This window comes from Enhydra lutris, unplaced genomic scaffold, assembly GCF_002288905.1.
Source record: "Enhydra lutris kenyoni isolate GAN:26980312 unplaced genomic scaffold, ASM228890v2 scaffoldscaffold45, whole genome shotgun sequence".
NCBI classification, from domain to species: domain Eukaryota; kingdom Metazoa; phylum Chordata; class Mammalia; order Carnivora; family Mustelidae; genus Enhydra; species Enhydra lutris.
The window spans coordinates 3,547,795-3,573,219 of record NW_019154129.1 but is presented as its reverse complement, the minus strand read 5'-3'; the positions used below and the strand labels follow the sequence as shown (position 1 = coordinate 3,573,219).

The 25,425-nt window shown below is 48.5% G+C and overlaps 1 protein-coding gene across 1 annotated transcript in view; it reads left to right on the top strand.

Moving 5' to 3' along the window:
- LOC111156183 (uncharacterized protein C16orf45 homolog) overlaps positions 1-25,425 on the top strand; it is a 105,935-nt gene that overhangs the window by 68,885 nt on the left and 11,625 nt on the right. The window contains exon 3 of the mRNA XM_022516903.1: positions 25,135-25,208. Coding sequence (XP_022372611.1) covers positions 25,135-25,208 — 74 coding nt within the window. The remainder of the gene's footprint in view (positions 1-25,134; positions 25,209-25,425) is intronic.

Here is a 25,425-nt window from a genome sequence, read left to right as displayed (position 1 = left end):
ACACACACACACACACACACACACACACACACACACACACACACACATACACACACACACATGAGGGCCCCTGGCACAGTGTAAGAGGGAAACAGAATTTCAGACCATACTAAGCATTTGCAGGCTCAGGCAGGGAAGCTCTGGGTGACAGGAAAGTGACAGCCATTGACTGAAACTGTCCCAAGCTGTAATAACCAGGATGAGATTGGTTTTGTCACACCTGCTCCAAAGTAATCAAGTTAATACCCATCAGCTTCTATGGAGACTATGTGAGTCAGACCACATTCCACGGTTGCCAGTGTCTTCTCACTTTTACTGTCTCCTGCTGTATTGATTGTTTTAAGAATGGGCCCAATGGCTGCTGCCCCAACACCCCCAATGTTTAACATTTTTCTTTCATGGACTTCCACGTTCTTGTCTTGCTGGTTCAACCTCTCTTCTTGCCAGGATGGTGAGGAAGTAGAAGAGTGAGATTTACCTAATTCCCGGGGAACCAGCATGGATTCAGGAGAAGTAGAGTCAGGGGTTGTCCTGGCTCTCTTGTGTCCTCAGTGGATGACCTTGGGCACATGACAGAGCATAGAAGAACTGCTGTTTACTCTTTATTCCCTCTCTTCTTTGCCCAGCACTTCTAGAATGTGAGGACAAACTCCTCGTTGGACGTCCACAATCCCACAATTACACAATCCCAGGTTGGGTTTTGTCTTGCTCCGCCATCTTGAATTAAGTGTGGTAGAAATGGAAAGGATTTTACTGAGGGAGGCTCAGTGAACTGGACTCCATCAGGATTTTTCCAAACTCTTTCTCTGGAAAGAAGCAATTTATTTGGAACCCAAAATGATGAGCTCTAACTTAGACGGCCAGGTTTGCAAGTTAACCTCCCAGGAATTCTTGGCAGTGCTCTACAAGGTTCTCAGGGGGCACCACAGTCAACATTCAGTGAGCCCTTCCTGCAGGCCAGCCCTGAGCCCACATGATCAGGCCATCTATGAAAAGTACCTATTAATGAAAGGACAAATCAGGGCAACCCCCTATTTTTTTAAAAAGATTTTTATTTATTTTTTGACAGAGAGAGAGAGATCACAAGTAGGCAAAGAGGCAGGCAGAGAGAGAGGGGGAAGCAGGCTCTCTGCTGAGCAGAGAGCCTGATGCAGGGCTCGATCCCAGGACCCTGAGATCATGACCTGAGCAGAAGGCAGAGGCTTAACCCACTGTGCCACCCAGGCTCCCTAGGGCAACCCCCTATTCACCTTGACTAAGAGCCACAAGGTCAGGCTTGGGGAAGGGCTATGAGTTGACCTTGGGGGGCACGGCATTATCTTCTCCACCTTCCTCAGCTTCTCCTCTGGTTTACAGGTTGCTACATGGCAGCTGGAGCTCTCCCACGTGAAGTTTGGTGGTTTTATGAGCTTCATTTGAATGAGTCAGTAAACCCCTCCGTATCACAAACACACCCCTGTACTAGGTACCAAATGTCCAGGAGGTAAAGCCTGGAGTCTGCTTTGTTCTCTCCGTGAGCCTCCGTACCACCCACCTCCCATCCCTCTGCCGCTGCCCTGGGTCCCTGCCACTCCCTCTCGCCTGTCCCACCTGGGCTGTCGCCAAGCTCAGACTCATTTTCTCACCTTTAATTCCAGGCACTGAATCACACCATTAGCTTTTCCTAACTCAGCAGCCCGGGCTCGCCTGCCTGGGCTCTCCTGCCGTCTCGGAACAATACCGGCCCTGCCATTTCTCTGGGCTTCAGATAATTAAGAATCTTACGCCTCTGAGCAGGGGCAGGGGGTGGTTATCTTCATTTTACACCCGCTTGCCGGATTTTCATAAAAGGGATAGCGTGCTCTGTCTCTCGGCTTGCCATGGGCAGTGGCGGGTTTTAATCAGGGAGTGTCAGCCCCACAGTGGGGAGGGGAGGCGCAGTGAGGAGGGGAGGCGGCGGGCTTGTGCAGGATGGATTTCAGGAGCATAGCACTCACTTTCTGCTGTTTCCAGAGCCACGGCCTGAACCCCAGTTACTTGGTTTCATTAAGTAGTACCAGCATGGTGGAGAGGTCAAGCCCTAGGATCCAGATAGCAGGGAGTCCGGTGGGGAGGGTAGAAGGCACATGGGTTGTGAACAGCAGCGTTCCGAGTACTTGCTAGGCTGAGCAGCATTCTAAATATTTCATGTGAGTTGACTCATTTAATCCTCACTACAACTATAGAGGTAGGCAGCAGCCATGTCCCACCCCGCTACTTCTCATCTTTTAGAGGAGGTGGAAACTAATGCACAGAGAGGTCGAGTAACTTGCCTGGGGTTGCCCAGCATCCATTAAGTAGCAGATACCGGTTTCTCCCAAGTATTCTGGGTCCAGTGTCCATCCCAACCACCATGCTATGGGGGTCTCTCAACTGACTTTGAACCCAAGTTTCTTTCTTTTTTTTCCTTTTAAGACTTTATTTATTTATTTGACAAAGAGAGATCACAAGGCAGAGAGGCAGGCAGAGAGAGAAAGAGGAGGAAGCAGACTTCCTGCTTAGTAGAGAGCCTGAGGTGGGGCTCGATCCCAGGACCCTGGGATCATGACCCGAGCCGAAGGCAGAGGCTTTAACCCACTGAGCCACCCAGGCGCCCCTGAACCCCAGTTTCGACTTGTAACCAACCGTGTGGCCCTGGAGCAGGTTTTTAGCTGTGTTTCACCTTCAGTTTCTCCCTCTGTACAATGGGGCATCGACGCTTTTCTGGCAGCAAGACAGCCGGAGATGAAAAGAGAGGACACGTCTGAAAGTAGGTGACTTTTCCTCCTAAGGAAATAAGCAAATCCTCTCTTTCACTGTTAAGGGCTGTGCTTTGAAGGATCACAGGAGATCAGGGTGCTGAGTCATCCCCAGAGAACACCCAGAACATGCTCCTCTCCCCGGGAAGCTGGGGAGCGGCTCTCCACCAGTAAGACCAGCTCCACCCTGGGGCCTTGACTTTATTATCACCCGTGTTATTTTTAAAAATGTTTTATACACCTGCATTTTTTTTTTTTTTGTCTTCAACGAGCTGGTGATTCTTAAGTCCCTTAGGAAAAGCTTCAAGCCAAGGGCAAAACGAAGCCTGTGCGTTTATGTAACTTGACACATCTTAGCCACGTTCGGGAATTCTGCTTCACACCCGTTACACTCCGGGTTTTAAATAGCATCCTCTAAGAACAGGTCACTGTTGACAGAGCCACTGTAGGTATCAGGTGGAAAGAGATGCTCTCAATGCAGAAGATCTGAAAAGCTTTTTTTTTTTTTTTTTTTTTGGACAAAATGTGCATGGATTTGAGGAGTTGTGGGGGGGAGGAAAGAGGGAGGGGTAGGGAAATGGAGGGAGAAGGAGAAAGGATGGAGGACATTGCAGGTTGGACCTCTGAGTGGAAAGATCCTCCTGAATTTATAAACATGCCAGGAGGTAGGGATGGGCGTGGGAAACTGGGCTGATCAAACGGAGAAAGATTATGTCCCCTGCTCAACAAGTTTCTGCTGTTCCAAGTTGCCTTTTGCAGTCAGAACACACTTCAGGAAAGGAAACTCTTCTCTCTGGGAACTCAGACGGTCTTACCATCCAGGACTTAGTTCTCTTACCTCCGAGGATCTGAGCGTCCTGTGTGCTGGTGAGCTGGGAGGGAGATCACAACAGTAGGCTCTTGTGATGGTGAAGTTCATGTGTCAGCTTGACTGGGGCTGTGGGGTCACCAGACATTTGGTTTTACGTTATTCTGGGGAGTCCATGCGGGGGGTTCTGGGTGAGACGAGACATTTGGACCAGTGGACGGAGTAAAGCAGATTGCCTTTCCCGGAGCAGGTGGCCTCGTGCAACCCACTAAAGGCCTGAAAAGAACAAAAAGGCTGAGAAAGCGGGAAATTTGCCTGCTTTCAGCTGCGATATTGATCTTTTCCTCCCTGTGGACTTGAACTGAAAAATCAACTCTTCTCGGGGCTTGAGCCTGCCAGCTTTTGGCCTAGAGGTATACCATCGGCTCTCCTGCTTCTCCAGGTGGCTGACGATAGATCTTGGGACTTCTCGGCCTTGATGATCAAGTGAGCCCCTTCCTTATAATGAAATAATCAATCGCTCAATCAGTCAATCAAATCTCTTATTGCTTCTGTTCCATGGGAGAATCCTGACTACCACAGCCCTGTTTATTCTCAGAAACTTCCATCTGGATGCCTTCTCTGGCTAGCAAAGACCTAGGAAGTTGGAGAAGGCTGATTAAGATAAAGGGATATTGGCTCTAGCACTTTGTAAAACAATCTGGAATTACCTAGTAAAAATGAGCATGTACTTACCTCTACAACCAGTAGTTTCTCCCCTGGGGATACCCTGGAGCAGCTCTGTATGACTGGGTAAGCCCGAGCTCCGTGTGGCTATTTCAATTTAAATTCATGGAAATAAAATGAAAAGTATAGTCATTCATTAGTGCTACTATTTCAAGGGCTCGTTCATCGACTAAGCCTAATGGCTGTTCTATTGGAAAGCATCCACACTGTTGTACATGTCCATCAATCTAGCACTGCCCTAAAGAAACTCTCATTCGGACACTCTCCCTCGGTGACCGAGCCACCCAGGCACCCCTACCTGTCCCTTTTTAAAGGAAAAATGCTAAGAAACGGAAGCAAGTTTATGATCTTTGATATCTTTGCATCAATGTCTCAGATACATCGAACCCAGTAGGTCCAAGTCCAAACTCAGGATCCCCGTGCCATCCCCCAGGCCTGCCCCCACCAAGCACAGCTCTGCAAGTGGTCCGGCACCACCATCTACCACGGAAATGCCAAATGCTGAAGTCAGATATCATTCTTGACTCCTTCCAATTTGCCGCCTTGCGTATTCAAACCATTCCCAAACTGAGTCCATTTTACCCCCTAAAGTAGTTTTTTTTTTAAAGATTTTATTTATTTATTTGACAGAGAGATCATAAGCAGGCAGAGAGGCAGGCAGAGAGAGAGGAGGAAGAAGGCTCCCTGCTGAGCAGAGAGCCCGATGAGGGGCTCGATCCCAGGACCCTGAGATCATGACCTGAGCCGAAGGCAGCGGCTTAACCCACTGAGCCACCCAGGCGCCCCCCCAAAGTAGTTTTAAAAACTGTCCACTTTCCTCCATCGTCATGGCCAACACCCAAGTGCACATTCCCACCTCTGTCCCTGATCTCAAGAACCTCCCAGCCTTCTACCCAGCTGCCCTCCGGGCCAGGGTACCACAGCCACAGGGAGCCTTTGGAAATGCAAATCAGACCACGCTCCCAGTTTTAAACACTTTCCAGAATGTGTTACTGTGATTAAGCCTACCTGATACCGCCAGGTCCATTCCTGTCTCTTCTGCTTTCTGTTCTCCCTTCATCGTTCCTCCGCCCCAGCCCCTACCCCTGATCTGCACCCCACACACACTCCATGCCCTTTCCTGCCACTGAGGCCATTTTCCATGCTGTTCCTTCTGCCTGGACTCCTTCTCCCACCATCCTCTTTGCCTGGTTGACTTTCCCTCTCCCTCCAGAGCTCAGATCCAGGGAAGGGAAGCCTTCCCAGGACTTCCCGGTCTGTGTCCAGTGTTATCCCCCAACCACCATCCTTTTCTTGGAAGACTTTCCCTCTACTTAGATCTCCATGCATTGGCGTGAGTATGTGCTCACTATCCTTCTCCTCCCAGACACTGGCCTTGCTGAGAACGGAGGCTGATCTGTTTTCACTCCCAGCACATGCCCAAGCTCAGAGCAGGTGCACAGTGAATACTTATATCATCGATGAACAAGAGCTCATCTTCCCGCTTCTCCCAGTGCCTGACCCATTGCAAGGGCTCCCCTGGGGCTGGCAAGTCCAGGTAGTGAGAGGGGCCTGGCCCTGTGAGGCTTAGACAGATGGTGGATCCAGTTCATAGCATTCCAGCGGAATGACAGCATGACATACAACTTGCCGTGTAGACACTTTGAGAAGTGTATGAGTTTCCCATGGCTGCTGTAACAAAGTCCCACAGAGTTGGTGTCTTAAAATAACACATATATGCTCGTACACTTCTGGAGACCAGAGGTCTGAAATTGGCATCACTGGGCTGAAATCAAGCGTCCGCGGGACCACGCTTCTCCTGGAGGTTGCAGGGGAGAATCTTTTTCCTCGTGTTTTCCAGTTTCTAGAACTGCATTTCTCACAGTCCTTGGCTGGTGGGCCCTTCTGCTCCTGTCAAAGCCAGCAGAAGGGAATCTTTAAATCTCTCTCTGCTGACATCATCCCATCTCCTCCCTCTTCTCCACCCAAATCTCACTCTATCTCCCTCTTATGGGGCTGCTTGTGAGTACATTTAGAACCCGCCAGAATAACCCAGATAAATCTCCCCATCTCAAGATCCTTAATGTAATTCCACCCGCAAAGTCCCCCATATTCCTAGCTTCCAGGGATTAGGCCGTGCATATTTCTGAGGGACATTATCCAGCAGGCCACATTAGGAGAGACCGATAGCAAATCGCACTGGGGCTCAGCATCGAGCTGGAGTCTCAGTGTGGCCATGATGGTGACAGATAGGGCCATGGCTGAGCTGAGCAGAGGGAAAGGCACCCCCTACGTGGAGAATGTACATTGCTTGATCTTATGCTAAATTCTCATTATTTTTTGAAATCTCCCAAAGAAGTGGCATCTTATGAGACAAAGAGGGAGAGGGGGAGGGAGCACCTTGGTAATGCACACACGGCGGCCTGACAGTTAAGGGTTTTCTCACTCTCCCTGCGTGTTTCTGGAGCAGTGCTGATTTGAATGGCAGCAGAACTTGAGAAGGGCTCGGTGGTATCACTCGATGATCTCAGCAGAGGGTTCAGCTTTTCCTAAGCGCTCCGTGTGGAATCAGATAACACTGGACTGGGCTGGCTTCATTTCCACATTGTCTCTTCCCATGAGAGCCAGCCCTCCCTTGATATTTCCTAGGCAGGATGCTCACAGAGAAAAGGAAGGACGGAAGGTACAAACGGCTTAGAGGGTGTGCCTTGGTGTTTCCCGTCCATGAGCTTTGCTGGCCCCCATCCCCCAGGAAATGTAAATATCCTGATTTACATCTTTCACTTTATTTAATTGGCTGCTATTCGCTGAATGATCAGATACGCGGATTTTTTTTTTTCCTTCTGGAATTTTGACCCACTCTGGGTCTTTCTTTCCTCCATCCCCTAAAATCCTCAGGGGTTTTGAATTATATGAAGTCAATCCAAGACACTCCTAGTTGGGGTTCTGCCAGTGGGAAGGAAGCCGTATTGTCACTTCTGGGTGTCCTCATCTCGGACAGCATGGCCTTCTGATCAAGAGAGAGACCTATACTTGTTCTAGGTTAGATTATACGTACGTTGGAACTCTAGCTCTGTCATTTCCAGGCTGTGCAGTCTTGGTCAAATATTTAACCTCTCAGAGCCCCAGCTGTCTCACCTGTCAAACGGCGATGGCTCCAACATTGCACAGGGTGGTTATGGGGAATAAAGGAAGTCATTTATACATGAAGTGCTCAGACCAGTGCCTGCCACAATGTAAGCGCTCAGGAAATGTTACTTTCCTTTGCTTCCAGAAGTAGTCGAGTTTGGAAAAGAACAGACATGTTTGTAAGAGCAGATGTTGGGCCTGCACTCTTGGTGACTAGTCGTACAGTTATGTATCTTGAATAGGGGGCACGGGAGAAGGGAGGGAGATTGGGAGGTAGACTGAAGGTCTCCTCCGTGACAAGGAAGTTCAGACTGGAGAGCAGGCTCGGGGCACTTGAGATGTGTCTCGAGACAACTGAAGGACTGCCCGGTAGAAGAGGGAGACTGTTTCTTCTTTGTGCAACCGGGACCAAACACAGATGCCGCTGGCGAATCAGGTTACCATCTCAGCCCGAGAGAGAGCACCCCAAACACTTGGAGCTATAAAAAGTGGGAGACTTGGGAGATCTTGAATTTCCACACCTGGGGATGTTCAAGTGTTGATTTATTCCTTCCTTCATGCAGCCGGCATCTACGATATTATTATCATGGGTCAGGTCCTGGGAACGTGGGAATGAACAGTGTAGATGAGAGCTCTGTCTTAATGGCATCTGGGGGAGGACAAAAAATGCATGACTCCTGGGGAGGATACGGAAGCTTCAGATGGGTGATGGGGAGGAGGGACAGTGAGTGCCAGGATACTATGCTCAATTCTTAAGGTCTCTGTCTCTCCTTACACCCCTTTGCAGGCCAGAGCTGACTGGTCCAGACTGACTCAGAGTCTCTCTCCTTGGGATACAGGGAGACTGGGCCAGTTCGGTGATGGATTTGCAAACCAAAGTCAGTGGATGAGCACAGAAAGCCTGTCTTTGGGAAGGAAGGAGGATAGCACAGCTGCCTGAGAGTAGCAAACAAGAGAACTGTCGTCTCGGAAAGCAGAGAACGATCTTGGCTATGACGTTCCCATTCCAGTCCCCAAGCAGCTCAGCTGAACTGGGCCTTTCTATAGGATGTTGTATCTTCTTACCCCCTGGGTGTCTGCTGTCCGGACCCTTGGAGAAAGGCCTCACACTTGTGTGGCCGCAGCCTGGGGAAACCCCAAATTTTCCGCTGTGCTGTTAGTGAATTTCAGGGTTTCCCTGCTCTGCTTTTCTCTGCCCCCAGGCTTGGTTCCCTGCATCCTGGAACCCCATCCACGTGGGTAGGTGACCTGGATGCTTCACCAGTTTCCATAATGACAGAACAGGACAAAGCCCTATGCTACTTCCACAGGTCATCCGAGGAGTTGCCGAACTAAACATCCAGAAAGGGCTTGCACTGAGCCCTTCACAGCTATTTAAAAACCCAGCTTGACATTCTCAGCTAATGGGCTCCTTTTAGGCATCTTGTACCAAGCGGTTGCTTTTTCCTGGCCCTTCTCTACTTCCAGGGCCCAGGTTCATCCACCTAGCTCAGACCTCTCAGTTCCCAGGAAGACAACTTCCCCTTCCTGTCCTTTTTTTTTTTTTTTAAGAGTTTATTTATTTATTTGACAGACAGAGATCACAAGTAGGCAGAAAAGCAGGCAGAGAGAAAGGAGGAAGCAGGCTCCCTGCTGAGCATAGAGCCCGATTCGGGGCTCGATCCCAGGACCCGGGGATCATGACCTGAGCTAAAGGCAGAGGCTTTAACCCACTGAGCCACCCAAGTGCCCTCTTTTTTTTTTTTTTTTTTAAAGATATGTTTCAGGGAGGGACAGAGGGAGAGAGAGAATCTCAGGCTGACTCCATGCTGAGCATGGAGCCCGAGATCAAGGACGTGGGCCAAAACCAAGAGTCAGATGCTCAATTGACTGAGCCACCCAGGTGCACCCTCCCTCCCAGTCTCACGCAGAGCAGTTTCACCTGCTTCCAAAAAGCCATTGTGCCAAAAGACACCTGGGCTCTCAGACACACTACCCCAGCTGTTTGTCAAGTTAAGATTCTAAGCAAAAACTCTTTCTTCCCCAAGATAGATCTGGGCACCAGCTGTCAAATTGATAACACTTCTCCCCATTTTTTTGGTTAAACTATCTTTCATCAGATGAGCTTGAGACAATTTCTGTTCCTTCTAGCCCATGCTGGGAGGGTCTCTTGAAACCATAGCTCAGTCAGGAACCCAGAATCCCATTCCTTGTCTGTTTCCGGTTAAAGGTGGGAGATCCAAGAGGCAGACAGGAAGTGCAGTGTTGATTCACTGAGGGCCGCCATGTTTGGATGAGGAGGCAATCAGATAGAGAAGACATGGAGGTTCCAGCTCCTCCTGACTTTCGCCGATTTCCCAACCAGCTTGTCATCCCCACGGCTGGCCCTGCTGACCAACAGCAGTCCTCCATCTCTTAGACCCTTGGAAGCCAAGACAACAGCCTCCCAAAGACCCCTCCACCTGCCTTTCCTCTACAGCCCCACCTTGCTGGCTGTATGTACCTGACTTCTCATATGGCTGGTGACTCCCCTGGTCTTCCACCACCCCTCCCAGACCTGCGTGTCCCCAACTCCTCCCACGATGGTGAAAAGTCCAGTTCCTACAGTGTATCCCTTGCCCCATAATTCATGGTGGTTCTGCTTTCCTGAGGGAGCCCTGACTGACACACATCCAGAGCCTTTCCAGAAGAGACTCATCTTCTTATTTTCTTTTCCTAATTTTTTCTTGATGAGAATTGGCCTCAGTCTGAAAGTGTAAAATCTTCCCAGCATTAGCATGGCTCCTGGAACGGCAATAGGTACCTCTCTTTCCAGTTGCTTCTAACCGTGATCAGAATCAGAATGAAATGTGTTTGTGGTCTCTCGTGGCTCATGAAAATCCCAAAGCCATCTGTTGTCTTCATCCTCGTGTCCGTTATCAGAATACACTGATTAGGCTTTTAATTGAACCTGGTGCCGTATTTATCGAGAAACTCACAACAATTAGCTTTCTAAAAGCTTATCACCGGAACCCGAATATATAATCATTCAGCGACAGTCACTTTCAACTCGCTCCATGGCCTACCTGTGTTTGCCCTCGAAAAACCAACACATAATCTCCTTTTTTTTTTTTTTTTTTTTTTAATTTTTCCAAGAGATCAAGTGAGCGAGCTGAGAGCTGGCAGTTAGGGAATTTCTGAGCTTCTTCACCAAACTGCAGAGGGATTTGGGGGATCAGAATAGAATAGGATCAACGTGGATTCTGGAGCCGGATGGTGCAGGGAGTCACTCCCAGCCTTACCACGGACGGACTGCGGAAACTTTAAGCTTTGAGTCCCTCATCTGTAAAACCGGTACAAATATAATTCACACCCTTCGGAATGAAGAATAAATGAATGAATGTGCAAAAAGAACTAGTATAGAGCCCAGCTCCTGTAAGCACTTCTCACGTAGTCATGAGAATGCTTATCCGTGCCTTCTGTGACCCCAGGAGGGAGTCGTGGACCTCGAGTTTGGCCCGAGACAGAAATGGTGCAATTATAAAATGAGATCTGAATTTCACTTTGAAAGCAGCACTTTAGAAAATGCCTGGATAAGCTAACATTTTGGCTTCCCGTGAGGTTTCCCCAGATAGAGCTTGGTGAGCTGGACCAGGTTATGAAAAGGGACCTCTGCACCCTCCTTGCCCCAGCAGAGGGTGATTATCCGCTGTCGCTCCTTGTCTCCAGGTGCTGGTGCTGCCTCTTAGACGCATTAGGACTGGCCTAGCACAATTTAGAGAGGATGTGTCTCAGGCTGTGATGATCTCGGATTAAATTCAGGGAGACTTGCCCAGGGCATCATTAACTGCCTGGAGGAGTCAGTCCTCCAGCCATCTGTCGTCTGCCATCCCTCTGTCTGGTTTTTCCTTTGGTCACATTGAGCCATCTTGAGAAACTTGGAGAGGTCCTCTCCTCTTGCTGCGTTGGCACGGTAAATGAGAAGCACAGCGTGGTCAGGGGTTCGGCTTTGGGGCTGAACCAGCACCACATTTAGAGATGGTACCTGGGTTGAGATGTTGGCTGTGGGACCAAGTGCTGCTGGGGAATGTGACGTAGTCAGCAACAGCTAGAGGAAGCCTAATGGAGTGATCGAAGGTCAAGAGCTTTATTTGGGTAAGAGCTGATATCCCAGCAGAGCCACTCACCTGCTCTGTGATCTTGGGCAAATTGCTTACCTTCTCTGTAACTCTTTGGTTTAGTGTTTGATGTTTTTGAGCAAATACGCATCCTTCTTCCATACCAACTTTCTGATTCTCTGACCCCAACTGAATATCCAACCATTTAATTCAATTTTGACACCACCTACCTGGAGTTAGGGTCGGATCCCGCAAGTTAAAGGGCTCATTCCCTGCCAAGACTGCACTCACTTCAGATGCCTGTCACAACTTCCGGGCATGCCTACACTTCTGTCCAGCCAACTACAATTTTGCGGTTCCCACATCCCTCCCCCTAGATTGGATAATTCGCTAAATTGGCTCAGAGAATTTAGGAAAGCATTTTGCTTGTGTTGACTGGTTTATCTTGAAGGCTACACCTCAGGAACAGCCAAATGGAAGAGAGGCATGGGGCACAAGACAGGGATGGTGGGGTGATGCCGAGCTTCCATACCCTTTCCAGGCACACTAGCCTGCCCAGCCCATGTGTGTCCACCAAGCCAGAAACTCCTTGAATCTCACTGTTCAAGCATTTTTATAACTTAGTCTGCATTCCTTTCCTCTTTCTTCAGAGTCTGGGGAGGGAGGTAGAGACTGAAAGCGCCCACCTTCTAATCACAGGTTTGGTCTTTCTGGTAGACCAGCCCCTACATGACACTAATGTGTAGTTCCACTCTGATCACCTCATTGGCAGGAACTCGGGTGTTTGTTCTCAAGGGGATCATTAGGAATGACAAAAGACACTCTTTACCCTCCGGAAATTCCACCCAGGGTTTTAAGAGCTCTGTGCTAGGAGCTAGGGACAAAGACCAAATATATTTTATGATAGTTCCACTGGGATACTTCCCAGACCCACAGGTGGAGGCCTGAAACCACACAGAACACCAAACTCTACATGTATACCATGCTTTTTCTTAAGACATACATACCTATGAGAAAGGTTCATTTATAAATTAGGCACAGTAAGAGATTAACAGTAGCTAACAATAAAACAGAACAATTATAACAATACAGTGTATAAAAGATATGTGAATGTGGCCTCCTCACATCTTGGAGCTAACCCTTGTTGAAAGCATTTGAAGAGGCTCCTGATGGCAGGGATGGGACAAAGGACGGGGGTCCTGGGGCAGAACGGGACAAGCTGGTGTGTCTGTGGAGCACTTCTAGTCAGTGTGTTGTAGTGACAATTGTCAGGGCTCCGGAGTCAGACTGCCTCCTTGCAAATCTTGCCTTCGTCCTTTGTCAGCTGTGTGATATTGGACAATTTACTCAACCTCTCTGAGCCTTCTATAAAGTTAAGAATGATAATACCTGCCCTATAGATTAAATGAGACAGTGCCAGGTCCAGTTCCAGACCGGGGTCTGTGCTCAGGTGAAGGCTAGCTGCTGTTAGTACTAGACCAGCGTGCAAGATGACTGTGGCTGTGGGCAAGGTAGGTTTGGGAGAGGAGCTGGTGCATTGGTGGGAGCTCAGCAGATATCGGAGAAAGGACTGCGCAGGAGGGCCCCAGCACCACCCAGAGGGGGGTCAAGAATAGAATATTGATACCCGAATGCAAAGCAGGATATGTAATTGGATTTCTCTGGGGGGTGACTCACCCCCTTTGATAAATGCTGTTGCCCTCCTGAGGTCTCTATCATGCGATTTGGAAAATTTTCCACCTGCACTTGCCGTCTCGAGGTCTCATTTTAATGAAACTCCAGGACTGTGTGTACTCTGTGCCCGCCTGCCTGCCTGCTCTTCTTGATCACAGGCTGACTGCCACGTGTCAGGCACAGGTGACGTTCGAGAAGCACGGAGGGAGGAGGCAGGGTGCTTTAAAGGGTGCACATGGGCGATTTAGGGAGAAACACAAGTGCCCAGGTGATTATCGGGGGTGGGGGGAGGGGAAGTGGATGGACGGTGGTAGGACATGGGGTCTTGGCAATGAGAATGTAAGAGCACCCGACCAAGCCCGGAGGCATTGGCAAGGCCATCTTGGGGGCTGCTTAAAAATTAGTCTGAGGTGAAGGTGCTCTGATCCCGGCAAGACTTAAAGGGAGAATGGGCTTGAAGACTGTAGGTCAGGATTCGCACAGACCTGCAGGTGGGCTGCTAGCCCCAAATGGGCTCTCCCTGGCTACAGAGGAGGCCAAAGAGATAAAAGAGATAAAAAGGAGGGGTTTCTGCTGTGGTTACAGTGACCCAAGGCTGGCGGGATTTGGCTCTGCAGAAAGTGGTGTCCTGTGGTAATTTTAAAACAAAAACAAAATGTCTTAAAAAAAAAAATTATCTACTTATTTGAGAGAGAGAGAGCACAGCAGGAGGGGCAGAGAGGGAAAGAGAGAATCTCAAGCTGACTCCACACTGAGCACGGAGCCCCGTGCAGGGCTCGATCCCACGACCCTGAGATCATGACCTGAGCCAGAATCAAGAGTCGGCTGCTTAACCAACTGTGCCACCCTGACCCCGCAAAACACAAAACGCTTTAGAAGTCATCAAGATACCACACCAAGCGTCTTTTCCAATCGCAGTGGCTTCAGATAATACATGCGTATGGTGAAAAAAAAAAAAAAACGCAGAGAAGCAAATGAAAGAAATAAAGTTTGCTTCAAAATCATCATCGTAACATTTTGAATGGAGTTAATGCATAGGTACTGTGCAAAATTGGATCCTAACCTTTGTGAACCATTTTTATATGGTTTCTTCTCTGATATCAATCACATCTTTCCTGAGCGCCATTTTTAATGCCTGTGTTATGAATTCCGAAATGCATACATCACACATTTAAGTCAGCAGTCTGCTATTATCGGTGGATACTTAGGTTGCTTTTTGTTTTTCGTGATTGCAAATAAGGTTGTCCTGAACATAATCACTGCTAAGTTTTCATGGTACCCTTTAAACGACCTCTTTAGGGGTGCCTGGGTGGCTCAATGGGTTAAGCTTCTGCCTTCGGCTCAGGTCATGATCTCAGGGTCCTGGGATCGAGTCCCGCATGGGGCTCTCTGCTCAGCGGGGAGCCTGCTTCCCCCTCTCTCTCTGCCTGCCTCTCTGCCTACTTGTGATCTCTCTCTCTCTGTCAAATAAATGAATAAAATCTTAAAAACAAACAAACAAACATCCTCTTTAGGATGAAACCTTAGAAATGGAATCAGTGGGCTCAAGAGTTTAAATGTTTTCAAAGCCCTTAACACAGTTTTCCAATTGTCCCCAGCTTTCTTCACCCATTAGTCCATGGGCCGTATTTGCTATTTCTTTCTTTTTTTTTTTTAATAATTTTTCATTTTTTAATTAACATATCGTATTTGCTATTTTTGCTTGAGGCTTTTCGTCCCTGTCTTCCCAGGCTCCCACATTGCAAGAAACCTGTCAACAGAGGGCTCTCCAGTGGCCATGGGGAGAGATGAGTCTAGGAGAGGCAACAATTATTCTAACTACTGAGGCCTTCAGGACACTTCCCTCTTCCCCCGGCACAACGCCCCCCCCCGCCCCCCCGCCCCCGCCCCCGCCCCCGCCCCTGGGCTTGGAAGTGAACCTGTTGTTGAAACTCTGGCCTCCCTCTTCTCATAGGATTACCAGAGAAAACACGGGATTCTATGTTAGATCTGAATTTCAGATAAACCACAGATTCTGTTTTTAGAGCATGTATGTTCCAAACAAATACTGCCTGGGCTGTTCTTTTTTTTTTTTTTTAAAGATTTTATTTATTTATTTGACAGACAGAGATCACAAGTAGGCAGAGAGGCAGGCAGAGAGAGAGGAGGAAGCAGGCTCCCCACTGAGCAGGGAGCCCGATGCGGGGCTCGATCCCAGGACCCTGGGATCATGACCTGAGCTGAAGGCAGAGGCTTTAACCCTCTGAGCCACCCAGGCGCCCCATCCTGGGCTGTTCTTATACTAAAAATTATTTGATACTTATCGGAAAATCCAATATAATTGGGTGCCCTGGTTTTTGTTTTTTGTTTGCTAAATCTGGAAACCCTAACCCCTTGGTGTCTTCCCTCATCAATTCTCTGTTGGCTGTATTTTCTCAAGAGGTCCTCTTGGGAAAAGCTTGCAGGTTGGCTGGCCATAACTTTGTAACGGTTGTTGAGTTCTTCCTTGTAGAGGTGGAAAATTATATATGGAACTACGTGCTATTACTGGGCATTTATAGTGATTCTTTTTCTCTCTTCCCGTCTCTTCTCCTTCCTCTCTCCCTCTCCCTTCACCTCCTCCTCCTTCTTTTCCCCTCCCGTCCTCACTTGTTTGAGCCTTAATCTTTATCCACATCTTTAATTCTTTTTTTACAGATTTTATTTGAGAGAGAGAGAGAGAGAGAGAGAGAGAGAGAGCACATGAGCAGGAGGGAGAGGCAGAGGGAGAGAGAGAAGCAAACTCCCTGCTGAGCAGGGAGCCCAGCACGGGGCTCCATCCCAGGACCCCGAGATCATGACCTGAGCTGAAGGCAGATGCTTAACTGACTGAGCCACCCAGGCACCCTATCCACGTCTTTGATTCTTGGTGAACCACTTAGCCAAAGGACTCAGGGCTAGGATTAGAGAAACCCAGGGCCAGAACCCCTCTCCTTTCCTAGTTTGCTGAGCCGTCCAAGGGAGAACATACGTCTCAGTCTAGGCTCTATCTTGGTAGGAGATTGGGGGACAAACATAGTAAATAAGGAATGAAATCTCAGAACTTTGTGTCTCCTTTAGAGAGACAGAGGACACACAGAAGGACAAATATGGTTGCAGAAACTGCCAGATCGCAGTAGCTGGTGCCTGCAGGCAATCTGTTGGCAAACCTTCTATGCTTTGGGCACAGCCCTATACCTCGCGGGAGCCTGGAGCAGAGAGCAGGCTGGACCCTTAGTGAAAAGCAGCAGGACCCAGAAGAACCCCACCGGCTTGCCGTGTGGCCTTGGTGGCTGGCCTGGGTCCTCAGTGGCTGGTGCAAGTGAAAACTGAGTCAGGAAGCCCGGCACACAGTAGGCTCTTAGTAAGTATTTTCTGGATGACTGATTTATTCGATGAGTCCACAAATCAGTGCATCCAGGATCAATATTCCCTTCTCAGGATTTCTTCATCCATATAAGCTGAGAGCTCTTCCAGCCCCCGCAACTTGATTAGTCTCTGATTAACGCATGGTTCTTTCTGAAGATCAGGACGCAACGAAATGTTTCTACAAAGAACCAGCCAGTAAAAATCTGAGAGTCCAGCAGGCCACAGTACAGTCTCTATTCCGATGACCTCTGCTGTAAAGAGAGAGCAGCCAGTGACAGCACGTGAACGAATGGGCATCGCTGTGTTCCAGTAAAACATTATTTATAGGCACTGAACTTTGAATTTCATGTAATATTCATGTGTCCAGAAATTTTATTCTTCTTCTGATATTTTGCTATTTAAAAATGTAAAAAACATTTTACGAACGGCCGGCTGGAAGGCTCAGTCACGTAAGTGTCTGACTCTTGGTTTCGGCTTAGGTGGTGATCTCAGGGTCGTGAGATGGAACCCTCTGCTGGCCTCCGCGCCGAGTGTGGAGCCTGCTCGAGAGTCTCCCTCTCCTTCTGCCCCTCCTCTCCACCGCATGTGTGCGTGCTCTCTCTCGCAAAAAAACAAAACAAAATCCAGAAACAGAACAACAACAACAACAAAAACCTTCTTACCTCATGCAGTGTACCAAAGCAGACGGTGGGCTGGGTTTGGGCTGTGGGCCACAGCTCGTCCACACTGCTCAAGATTCATGAACAAACCTGTCCTCTACGAAGTTCCTGAGCACTTTAAACAGAAAGTTCAGAGTGAGGGTGCTCTTTCTTCTTGCTGTGTACATATGGGTCCCCACATCTGCCAGACTGGCTTGCACAGACCCATTGCCAGGCCATGCTTTCACTCTACAACCTAAGATGACTCCCATGGTCGTCCTTTGTAACCCAGACCCACCAAGATGTCCTGTGCTGGTGGACGCTTCACTGCCGCATCCTCGGGGACACCACGCCCTTTTCTCGAGTCAGTATTTGAGTGAGCTGCCCCCTTTGCCTGAGTGCCTGGCACCCACCCTTCTCCCTGACCATCCAGGTTGTGCTCCTGTAAGTGGCCCTCAAGCTGAGAAAACTGCTCCCCTCCAACTACTCTGGTATCTGTCTTCCCTGAACTCCTCCCACCATATGGCTTGGAACCTGCATATTCCCCACTGGAGAGACCAGACTGCCTAAGTTCAAGTCCCTGTCACCTACTCCGTGACCTTGAACAAGTTCCTGACATCATGGGAGGGGTGATAATAATAGTACCCACCTGGGAGGGTCGTGGTGAGAGTTAATTGAGATGTTTTGTGTAAAATGTTTAGGCCAGGGCACCGGGGTGGCTCAGTTGGGTAAGTGCCGTCAGCTCAGGTCATGATTCCAGAGTGCCAGGATCAAGTCCCTCCTTGGGCTCCCTGCTCAGCAGGGAGCCTGCTTCTCCCTCTCCAGCTCCCCCTGCTTCTGTACTCTCTGTGATAAAATTAAAAAAAAAAATTTTTTTTAAGGGAGTATTTATACAGTAACAAAAGATCAGAAATACCCTTCCAGGCCTAAAGCAAAATTCACCAATATTGTTGATAATTTTTTCAGGTCAATTGTTAATTGACATGCAACATGCACACAGAAAAGGTTACAGACCCCCACGGTTCAGTGTGATGAGTTTTTTCAGTGCTAGTAATTTCCTTTGACTCAAAAGGGAGCTGATCTAGAAAAGGGGACAGAAGAGTCATCTGCACTCCAGGGAGGTGACGTGACATTCTTTTGGGAACAGAGGGTCGCATCTAGGAACAAGGATCGGGTTAGGGTTACAACTGAAGGAGAAGCCACTTAACACCCAGACCTTGAACTTGCCTCAGGGAGCAAACAGGCAGCTTACTTCTCAGTCATGCCTCACAAAGACGTCCCTCTCATAGATGTGTCACCTAAGCCCATGGCAGGCACCTGTCTGGGCCCTTGATCCCCGACAGGATGCAGAAAGGCAGCTGAGCCCACGGGCTCCCTGGAGATGTCTCAGTGCTTCTTCTCCCTCTGGGGACAGCATCTGAGCTCATTAATCCAAGAACACTAAAAAGATGCCCACATTCATCATCTCCAAGCCATTTGGTTTGAGGAAATGGAAATAGCTCATGAAGGTGAGGCTCTTTCTCTGACGCAGGAATGCTGGCAAAGATTTTTCAGGAGTGTCTGTGAGGCAACAGCCAAGGCTGGAGGGGCCGACGGAAGTGGCCTTCTCCTGTGCACCTACTAGATGTGTGCGAAGCTCAGGGCTGCCTGCTCTAGGCCCTAAGCTTTCTTCACGTTCATGCAACCCCAACACAAGGGTGTTATTCCTTTTCCAAGTGAGGGCAGCGAGCCCCAGAGCAGTGAAGGGACCTGCCCACAGTGTACAGTCAGTGAATGGTGGAACTGAGATGTGCATTCAGGTCTGGCTGGCTCTGGGTGCTAGTAGAATATGGCCCCAGGGGTCACCTCATTTTATACATGAGGAAACTGAGCTCCTGGAGGGAGGAATGGCCTGCCTCAAGTTATTACGGTATAATAAGAAGAAAGGGCACAGCAGCCCTGTGCCCCTTCCCCGTACCTTGCTCTGTGTTTCCTCCTCCTCAGGCTGTTCACCTGTATCCTTTGTAATATTGTTTATAATAAATCAGCAAATGTAAATAACTGTTTCCTCAAATTTCACGAGCAGTTCTAGCAAAGTACTGAACCTGAGGAGGGTGTCACAGGAACCCCAATTTATGGCCAGTTTGTCAGAAGAACAGGTGATTGGGGCTGGCAATCAGTATCTGAAGCAAGGGTAGGCTTATGGGACAGAGCCCTTAGTCTTGGGGTCTTGTTAATCCGAGGCAGCAAGTATCAGAGTTGAGTCAAACTGGAGGACACCTGCCTACAGTTGGACATCCGTCAAGAACTGGAGAGTTGCTTGGTGCAGAAGAATGCACACATTTGATGTCAGATGTGTAGAGTGTATAGAAAAACAGAACTTTCCTTTTGGGAGAAGTTCGTGGTGGGACTTAGGCTGGGGTCCAGGCTCCAAGCGCTAGACTCATCTCTGGATGAGTGTTCCTGCTTTTTACCCATCCCCAGAATGCCAAGCATCCACAATTTATAAGAGCCAGATAGGGCACCCAGGTGGCTCAGTGGGTTGTGCGACTGCCTTTGGCTCAGGTCATGATCCCGGACTTCCAGGATGGAGTCCCGCATCGGACTCCCAGCTCCTTGGGGAGTCTGCTTCTCCCTCTGACCTTCTCCTCTATCATGCTCTCTCTCACTCATTCTCTCTCAAATAAATAAATAAAATCTTTTTTAAAAATTTCTTTAAAAAAAAAGAAGAAAGAGCCAGATAAATATGATTTTTTAAAAGTTGGGCTTCTCCTCCATCAGTCTATTTTGACCTTCACATGGCAGTCTCTGCTGGATTTCCAATAGGCTCCAGACCATGCTATTTTCAAAGATATTTTGTAGAGTAGGTGCGTTATTATTCTGACAGAGCTTGATCGCCTCTCCAGCCCAGAGCTGGTAAAATGACCAATTTCCTCCACCGTCCCAGCATGAAAGGCTGGGATGGAGAATGGCACGAGCTGGCTTCTTTTCCCTGCTGCGTTCATCAGGTTCTTGGAGATGACATCACTCTCTCTCTCTCTCTGGAACAAGCTGGCAATAGTAGAGTTTGGTTTCCAGGACTTAGCTCTCTTCCTGCAGAGAACTGGACTAACATGCCTTATTCAAAAGGTCCAGCCAAGCTTCAAAAGTGCTTTGCATGAACTAGTGAAATGCTTTCGTAACAATATAATTTGATAGGACTGAAATTCCGTTCATGCTTGCAATGAGCAGTACATATATTTGTTTTAGTCAAAGCACACATATCCATGCACATGTATCAGTGAAAATGTCTTCAACTCTAAGTAACAGAACATTCCCTTAAGAATGTCTTAAATCTTAAAGCTCCTGGGTGGCTCAGTCGGTTAAGCTACGACTCTTAACTTCAGCTCAGGTCATGATCTCAGGGTGGTGAGATCAAGTCCCACGTTGGGCTATGAGCTGGGCATGGAACCTGCTTAAGATTCTCTCTCTGCCCCTCCTCTCCTCCCAATTTTTAAAAACCTAATGTCTTAAATCTAGGATGGCCAACTGTCCCTGTTTGCCTGGGACAAAGCAGTTTCCCAGGACATGGGAATTTCAGTGCTGAAGCTGGGACAGTTCCAGGCCAACCAAGACAGCTGGTCAGTCTCCTTAAATCATAAGGACATTTAACATTGCCTTACCAAGAAGTCTGGATGCAGGTGATCTGAGCATCAGCAAGGTACCTCTTAGCTCCCTTCCCCTTGTCACTCTCGCCACAGTGACTGCAGAAGCGTCAGGACGAGGAGGTGGGTAGCACTCGGGTCTTGGATCATCTTTCCCAGGAGCGCCCCCAAGCAGACTTCCTCTTCCATCTCATTGGCCAGAAGTGGGTCTCATGGCTACCTCTAACTGCAAGGGAGCCTGGAAAAGTGGATGTCTGGCGAAGGCAGACGGGATTGGCATCACTCTTGCTGCAGACTGAATTTTCCCTCCCAAATTCCTATGGTGAAGCCTTGATTTCCAGTTTGATCGTACTTGGAGGTGAAGCCTATGGGAGGAGCTTAGGTCATGAGAGTGGAAACCCCCTGAGTGGGATTATGGCCCGTAATGACACAAGGGACCCCAGAGAGATGATTTCTTTCTTCACCATGTGAAGATTTAGCAAGAATGTGGCCATCTCCAAACCAGGAAGGAGACCCTCACCAGGAGCCAAACTTGGCTGATATCTTGATCTTGGACTGCTTAGCCCTTCAGAACTGTGAGAAATTAACGTTCGTGGTTTAAGCCACACAATCTATGGTGTTTTATTATGGCTTTGGGCACGTTGCTTCATTTCCATTTCCTCATCTGTAAAATGGGGATAAAAACAGCTTTCCCATAGGACGCCTGTGACGCTATAGATGAGTTTATGTGTAGAAAGAGCTGAGACACTGCCTGGCCCATAGTAAATGTTCAGTACATGGTGACTTTTTGTTTTTGAGGATAAGAGCAGGATTGAATAGAGATTTTTATGAGGAGCTGTGTCATGACTCCCCATGAGAGCTTCCGAAGAATTCCTCACCTGTTAATGGTGGTGGATTTGAGTGTGTTTGAAATTGTTTGAAACTGCAATTTCAAGATGGACAGAGAGTGAGTGCGAAGGCCTCCCAGGGCATGTCCGCCATACTTGAGTTACAGAAAGGAAAAAAGACTGGCATGAGCTACACGGAAATACTTGGAGTGGAAGAGTGGCCCCGGGGTGCACGGGAGGTCAAGGTCATGCATCATTTTAGTTTCCTTCTTCATACCTGTTGGTGTTTTCTAAAACCTCTGCAGAGGGCAGGTGTGTCCTCTACAATTAGATAAGAATTTATTTCAAAACTTTGATATAGAGGAAAATACCCAATAAGGATGATTATTTTTAATATTGAACAGGTTCCATTTGTCACCTATTCCCCCAGCATCATTTTCTCTTTCTCTCCCTGCTTCTTTGTCATAGTGAGTAGTTGTACTAGACACAAATTACTGAGCACTTTACGTGTCCCAGGCACGTGCTCAGCACTTGACATGGGCAGCAAGACTGTTATTATTCCCATCTTAAAGATTTCTTTTTAAATTTATCTATTTGACAGACAGAGATTACAAGTAGGCAGAGAGGCAGGCAGAGAGAGAGGGAGAAGGAGACTCCCTGCTGAGCAGATAGCCCGATGTGGGGCTCCATCCCAGGACCCTGAGATCGTGACCTGAGCTGAAGGCAGAGGCTTTAACCCACTGAGCCACCCAGGCGCCCCAATTATTCCCATCTTAAAAAGGAGGAAAGTAAGGCTCAGAGAAGTTCAGCTGCTGGTGCATTGGCCCCTTTGAAGGAGAGCTCTTGGGTACCAGGGCTCTTACCTCTGACCAGGGTCTGTCTCTCTTTTGTCCCTTTCACTGCCTTTCCTTCTTTCATCTCTTGAAAATGATCAGCCAGGTACCTGTCTAAAAACTGACATTCAGACCAGATCATTCTCTACTGAGGTGCCACCCTGTGTGCTGTGGGACGTTTAGCAACATCCCTGGACTCTACCCAGTAGATGCCAGCAATGATCCCCACACACCAGCCCCAGCTGTCACAACCAACATGTCTCCAGACGTCGCCAAATATCCCTGGAGACCAAAATCATCCTCATTAGAGCCACGGATGGAGGCTGATCTCAGCAGTCGATGTGGCAAAGGATTCTGGAGGCCCTCCAGTTGAACGATCGCCGACGAGAGCCCATGGGAACAGGCTGTGCCCTACTGGCAAGTCCCCAAGCTCACTTGAGGCAGCTGCCACCTGCTAGGACATTTCAGGGCAGGGCCTGACAAACACTTGGGGGGCCTCTGGCAATAGGGAGATAATTCCGCGGCTTATCCCAGAAGCTGGGAGCTAGGATCAGAAGGAGTAATAATGGGCGCTCCTCGGCCAGCAAAGGGGAGGAGGCCCCATGCTGGTCTGTGGAATGTGGGCAACAGATCCGCGGAAGGAGGTGGGAAGATCAGCGGGCTCAGAGGTGTTGATTTCTAGTCCTTGTCCTGTTCCCACTTGCCATATGCATTCAGTCGAGTCCTTTGAGAACATGAATGCTCCCCTCTGTGTCTTCCCAGGACAGGAGTAGGATGTGTGCAAACTGGCCCCTCTGTGCCCCCGGCCCCTTACTTTACTCTTTTTCAGAGCATGTGACGTTCTGTTGTATCTGTGTTCATGCTCTGTCACCCCCACCTAAATTTCAGCTCCCGAGGGTAGAGGAGCCTCGGATGCTTGGAGCCCACAACCGTCCGTAGCAGGCACAGGAAATGTTCCATAAAGACGTGCAGAATGAAAGCAAATACCCTCCACGCCCCACGGGGCAGCGATCTGAAAATACACCTTAACAGCCACAGCTGTGTCAAGCCCTTCGTACGCAGTGGCGCCACTTCTGAGAATCCACGGCCCCCACTCCGAGTAATCCAACGTGAAGAAAAAGCCTTGTGTGAATCCATGTGTAGTCAACAGTGGCTCAAATGGCACCCCAAAAAAACCCAACCTGAAAACCCCACCTAAGTAGTCAAGATACGGGGGTCATTAAAGCACCCTTGAAAAATACACTTGGTGAAATTCCAGATTCGCGGTATACAACCGTGCACAACAGTTACAAAACTGTGAAGCAATACTTACCTGGCAGGGGAGGTCCCGTGATCACGAAGATGGTTTTCCCAGGGAGAGGCTTATCCATTGCACTCCGGATGTGCTGACCCCTGCGATTTCCCCAAATGTGGGAAACTCGAGTGCATAACGTGTGGTAGTGGGGGACTGTGTTCATTCACGCTTTCCCCTGGGAAAAAACAAAACAACTGTAAAGCGTGTTGCAAGACTGTCTGGGTAGCCCAACAGCAGAGATTATAGGCGTGAGCATCCTTTCCTGGTGGGAATATCATGCACCATCCATCTGGAGGGCAATTTGCAAGTTCCTAATTAAAATGCCAGTGTTGGGGCACCCGGGTGGCTCAGTCGGTTGAGCAGCTGACCCTTGGTTTTGGCTCAGGTCATGATCTCGGGGTCCTGGGACCGAGCCCCGCATTGGGCCCCTCGCTCAGCTTGGAGTCTGCTGGAAATGGTCTCTCCCATTCCCTCTGCCCCTCTGCCCTGTGAGTGTGCATGCACACACACTCTCTCTCTCAAATAAATAAATAAATCTTTTAAAAAAATAAAAACGAAAGGTAAAATGCAAGTGTTCATGTCACTTGACCCAGTGATTGCATTTCTAGGAATTAATTTTTCTAGGGATTGATGTGTTTCTAGGAATTTATCCTAGAAACATCCCAGATGTCTGCGCCTAGGAGAATGGTTAAATAAATCACCGTGTATCACTATAATGGAATACTACGCAGCCATTAAAAACAAGGAGGTACGCACATACCGACATGGAGAAATGCCCAAAATATATCATTAAGTTAAAAAAAAGTTGCAAAACATTTTTGTATGATAGTAATGATGTCATAACTTATAGTATAAACATGAACATTTAAAAAATCTGGAGGACTATAAACCAAAGTGTTGGGTTTTTTTTTTTCTAAAGGACTGAGGAAGATTTTTCTCTACATTGTTAATTTCTACAATGTCTGAAATTTTAAACATAGCTGCTAATAGAAAACACTGGGCCTGCAGCATGAGCTCACTCATATGAGCAAAAAGAAGTGAGGATATGAGGACCAAAAGCAATTCCATCAAGGGGTCATTAACAGTGATCGATCATTTCTCGGTAGTAGGATAATAGGCACTTACTGTTCTACTTCTTTAAGTTGTTATTTATTTAAGTAATTTCTGCACCCCACATGGGGCTCGAACTCACAACAGTGAGGTCGAGGGTCCCATGCTCTTCCCTCTGTGCCAGCCAGGCACCCCTGTTTTTCTTCTTTTGAAGGAGAACTTGTAGGAAGAGCGTGTGAGGTCTTTACAAAGGACAACATCCTCCCCAAACACTTTGTTTAAACTGGGTGATGCTCAAGGTCATAGAACATTCTGTCAACATAACCTGCTGTGGGATGGTGTCCTGTCTCCCCAGGATGGACGACATCCAGCTCTGCAATGACATTATGGACCTGAAGCAGGAGCTACAGAATTTGGTTGCCATCCCAGGTAAGCATGTGGGACTCCAGCCTAGTTAAGGAGGTGCCCAGAGCCCCCCAGCCAGCCCTGTCTGTGCCCCTTAGGTCTGGAAGGCTGAGTTCATCTCTGCTCCTAGCACAGCCCCATTCTTGCTATGTGATGCTCCCTGTCAGGCTACCCGGCTTCAAGTCTTCATTCTGGCCCCCTCCTTGACCTTGGGAAAGTCACTTTATCTGACTCTCCATTT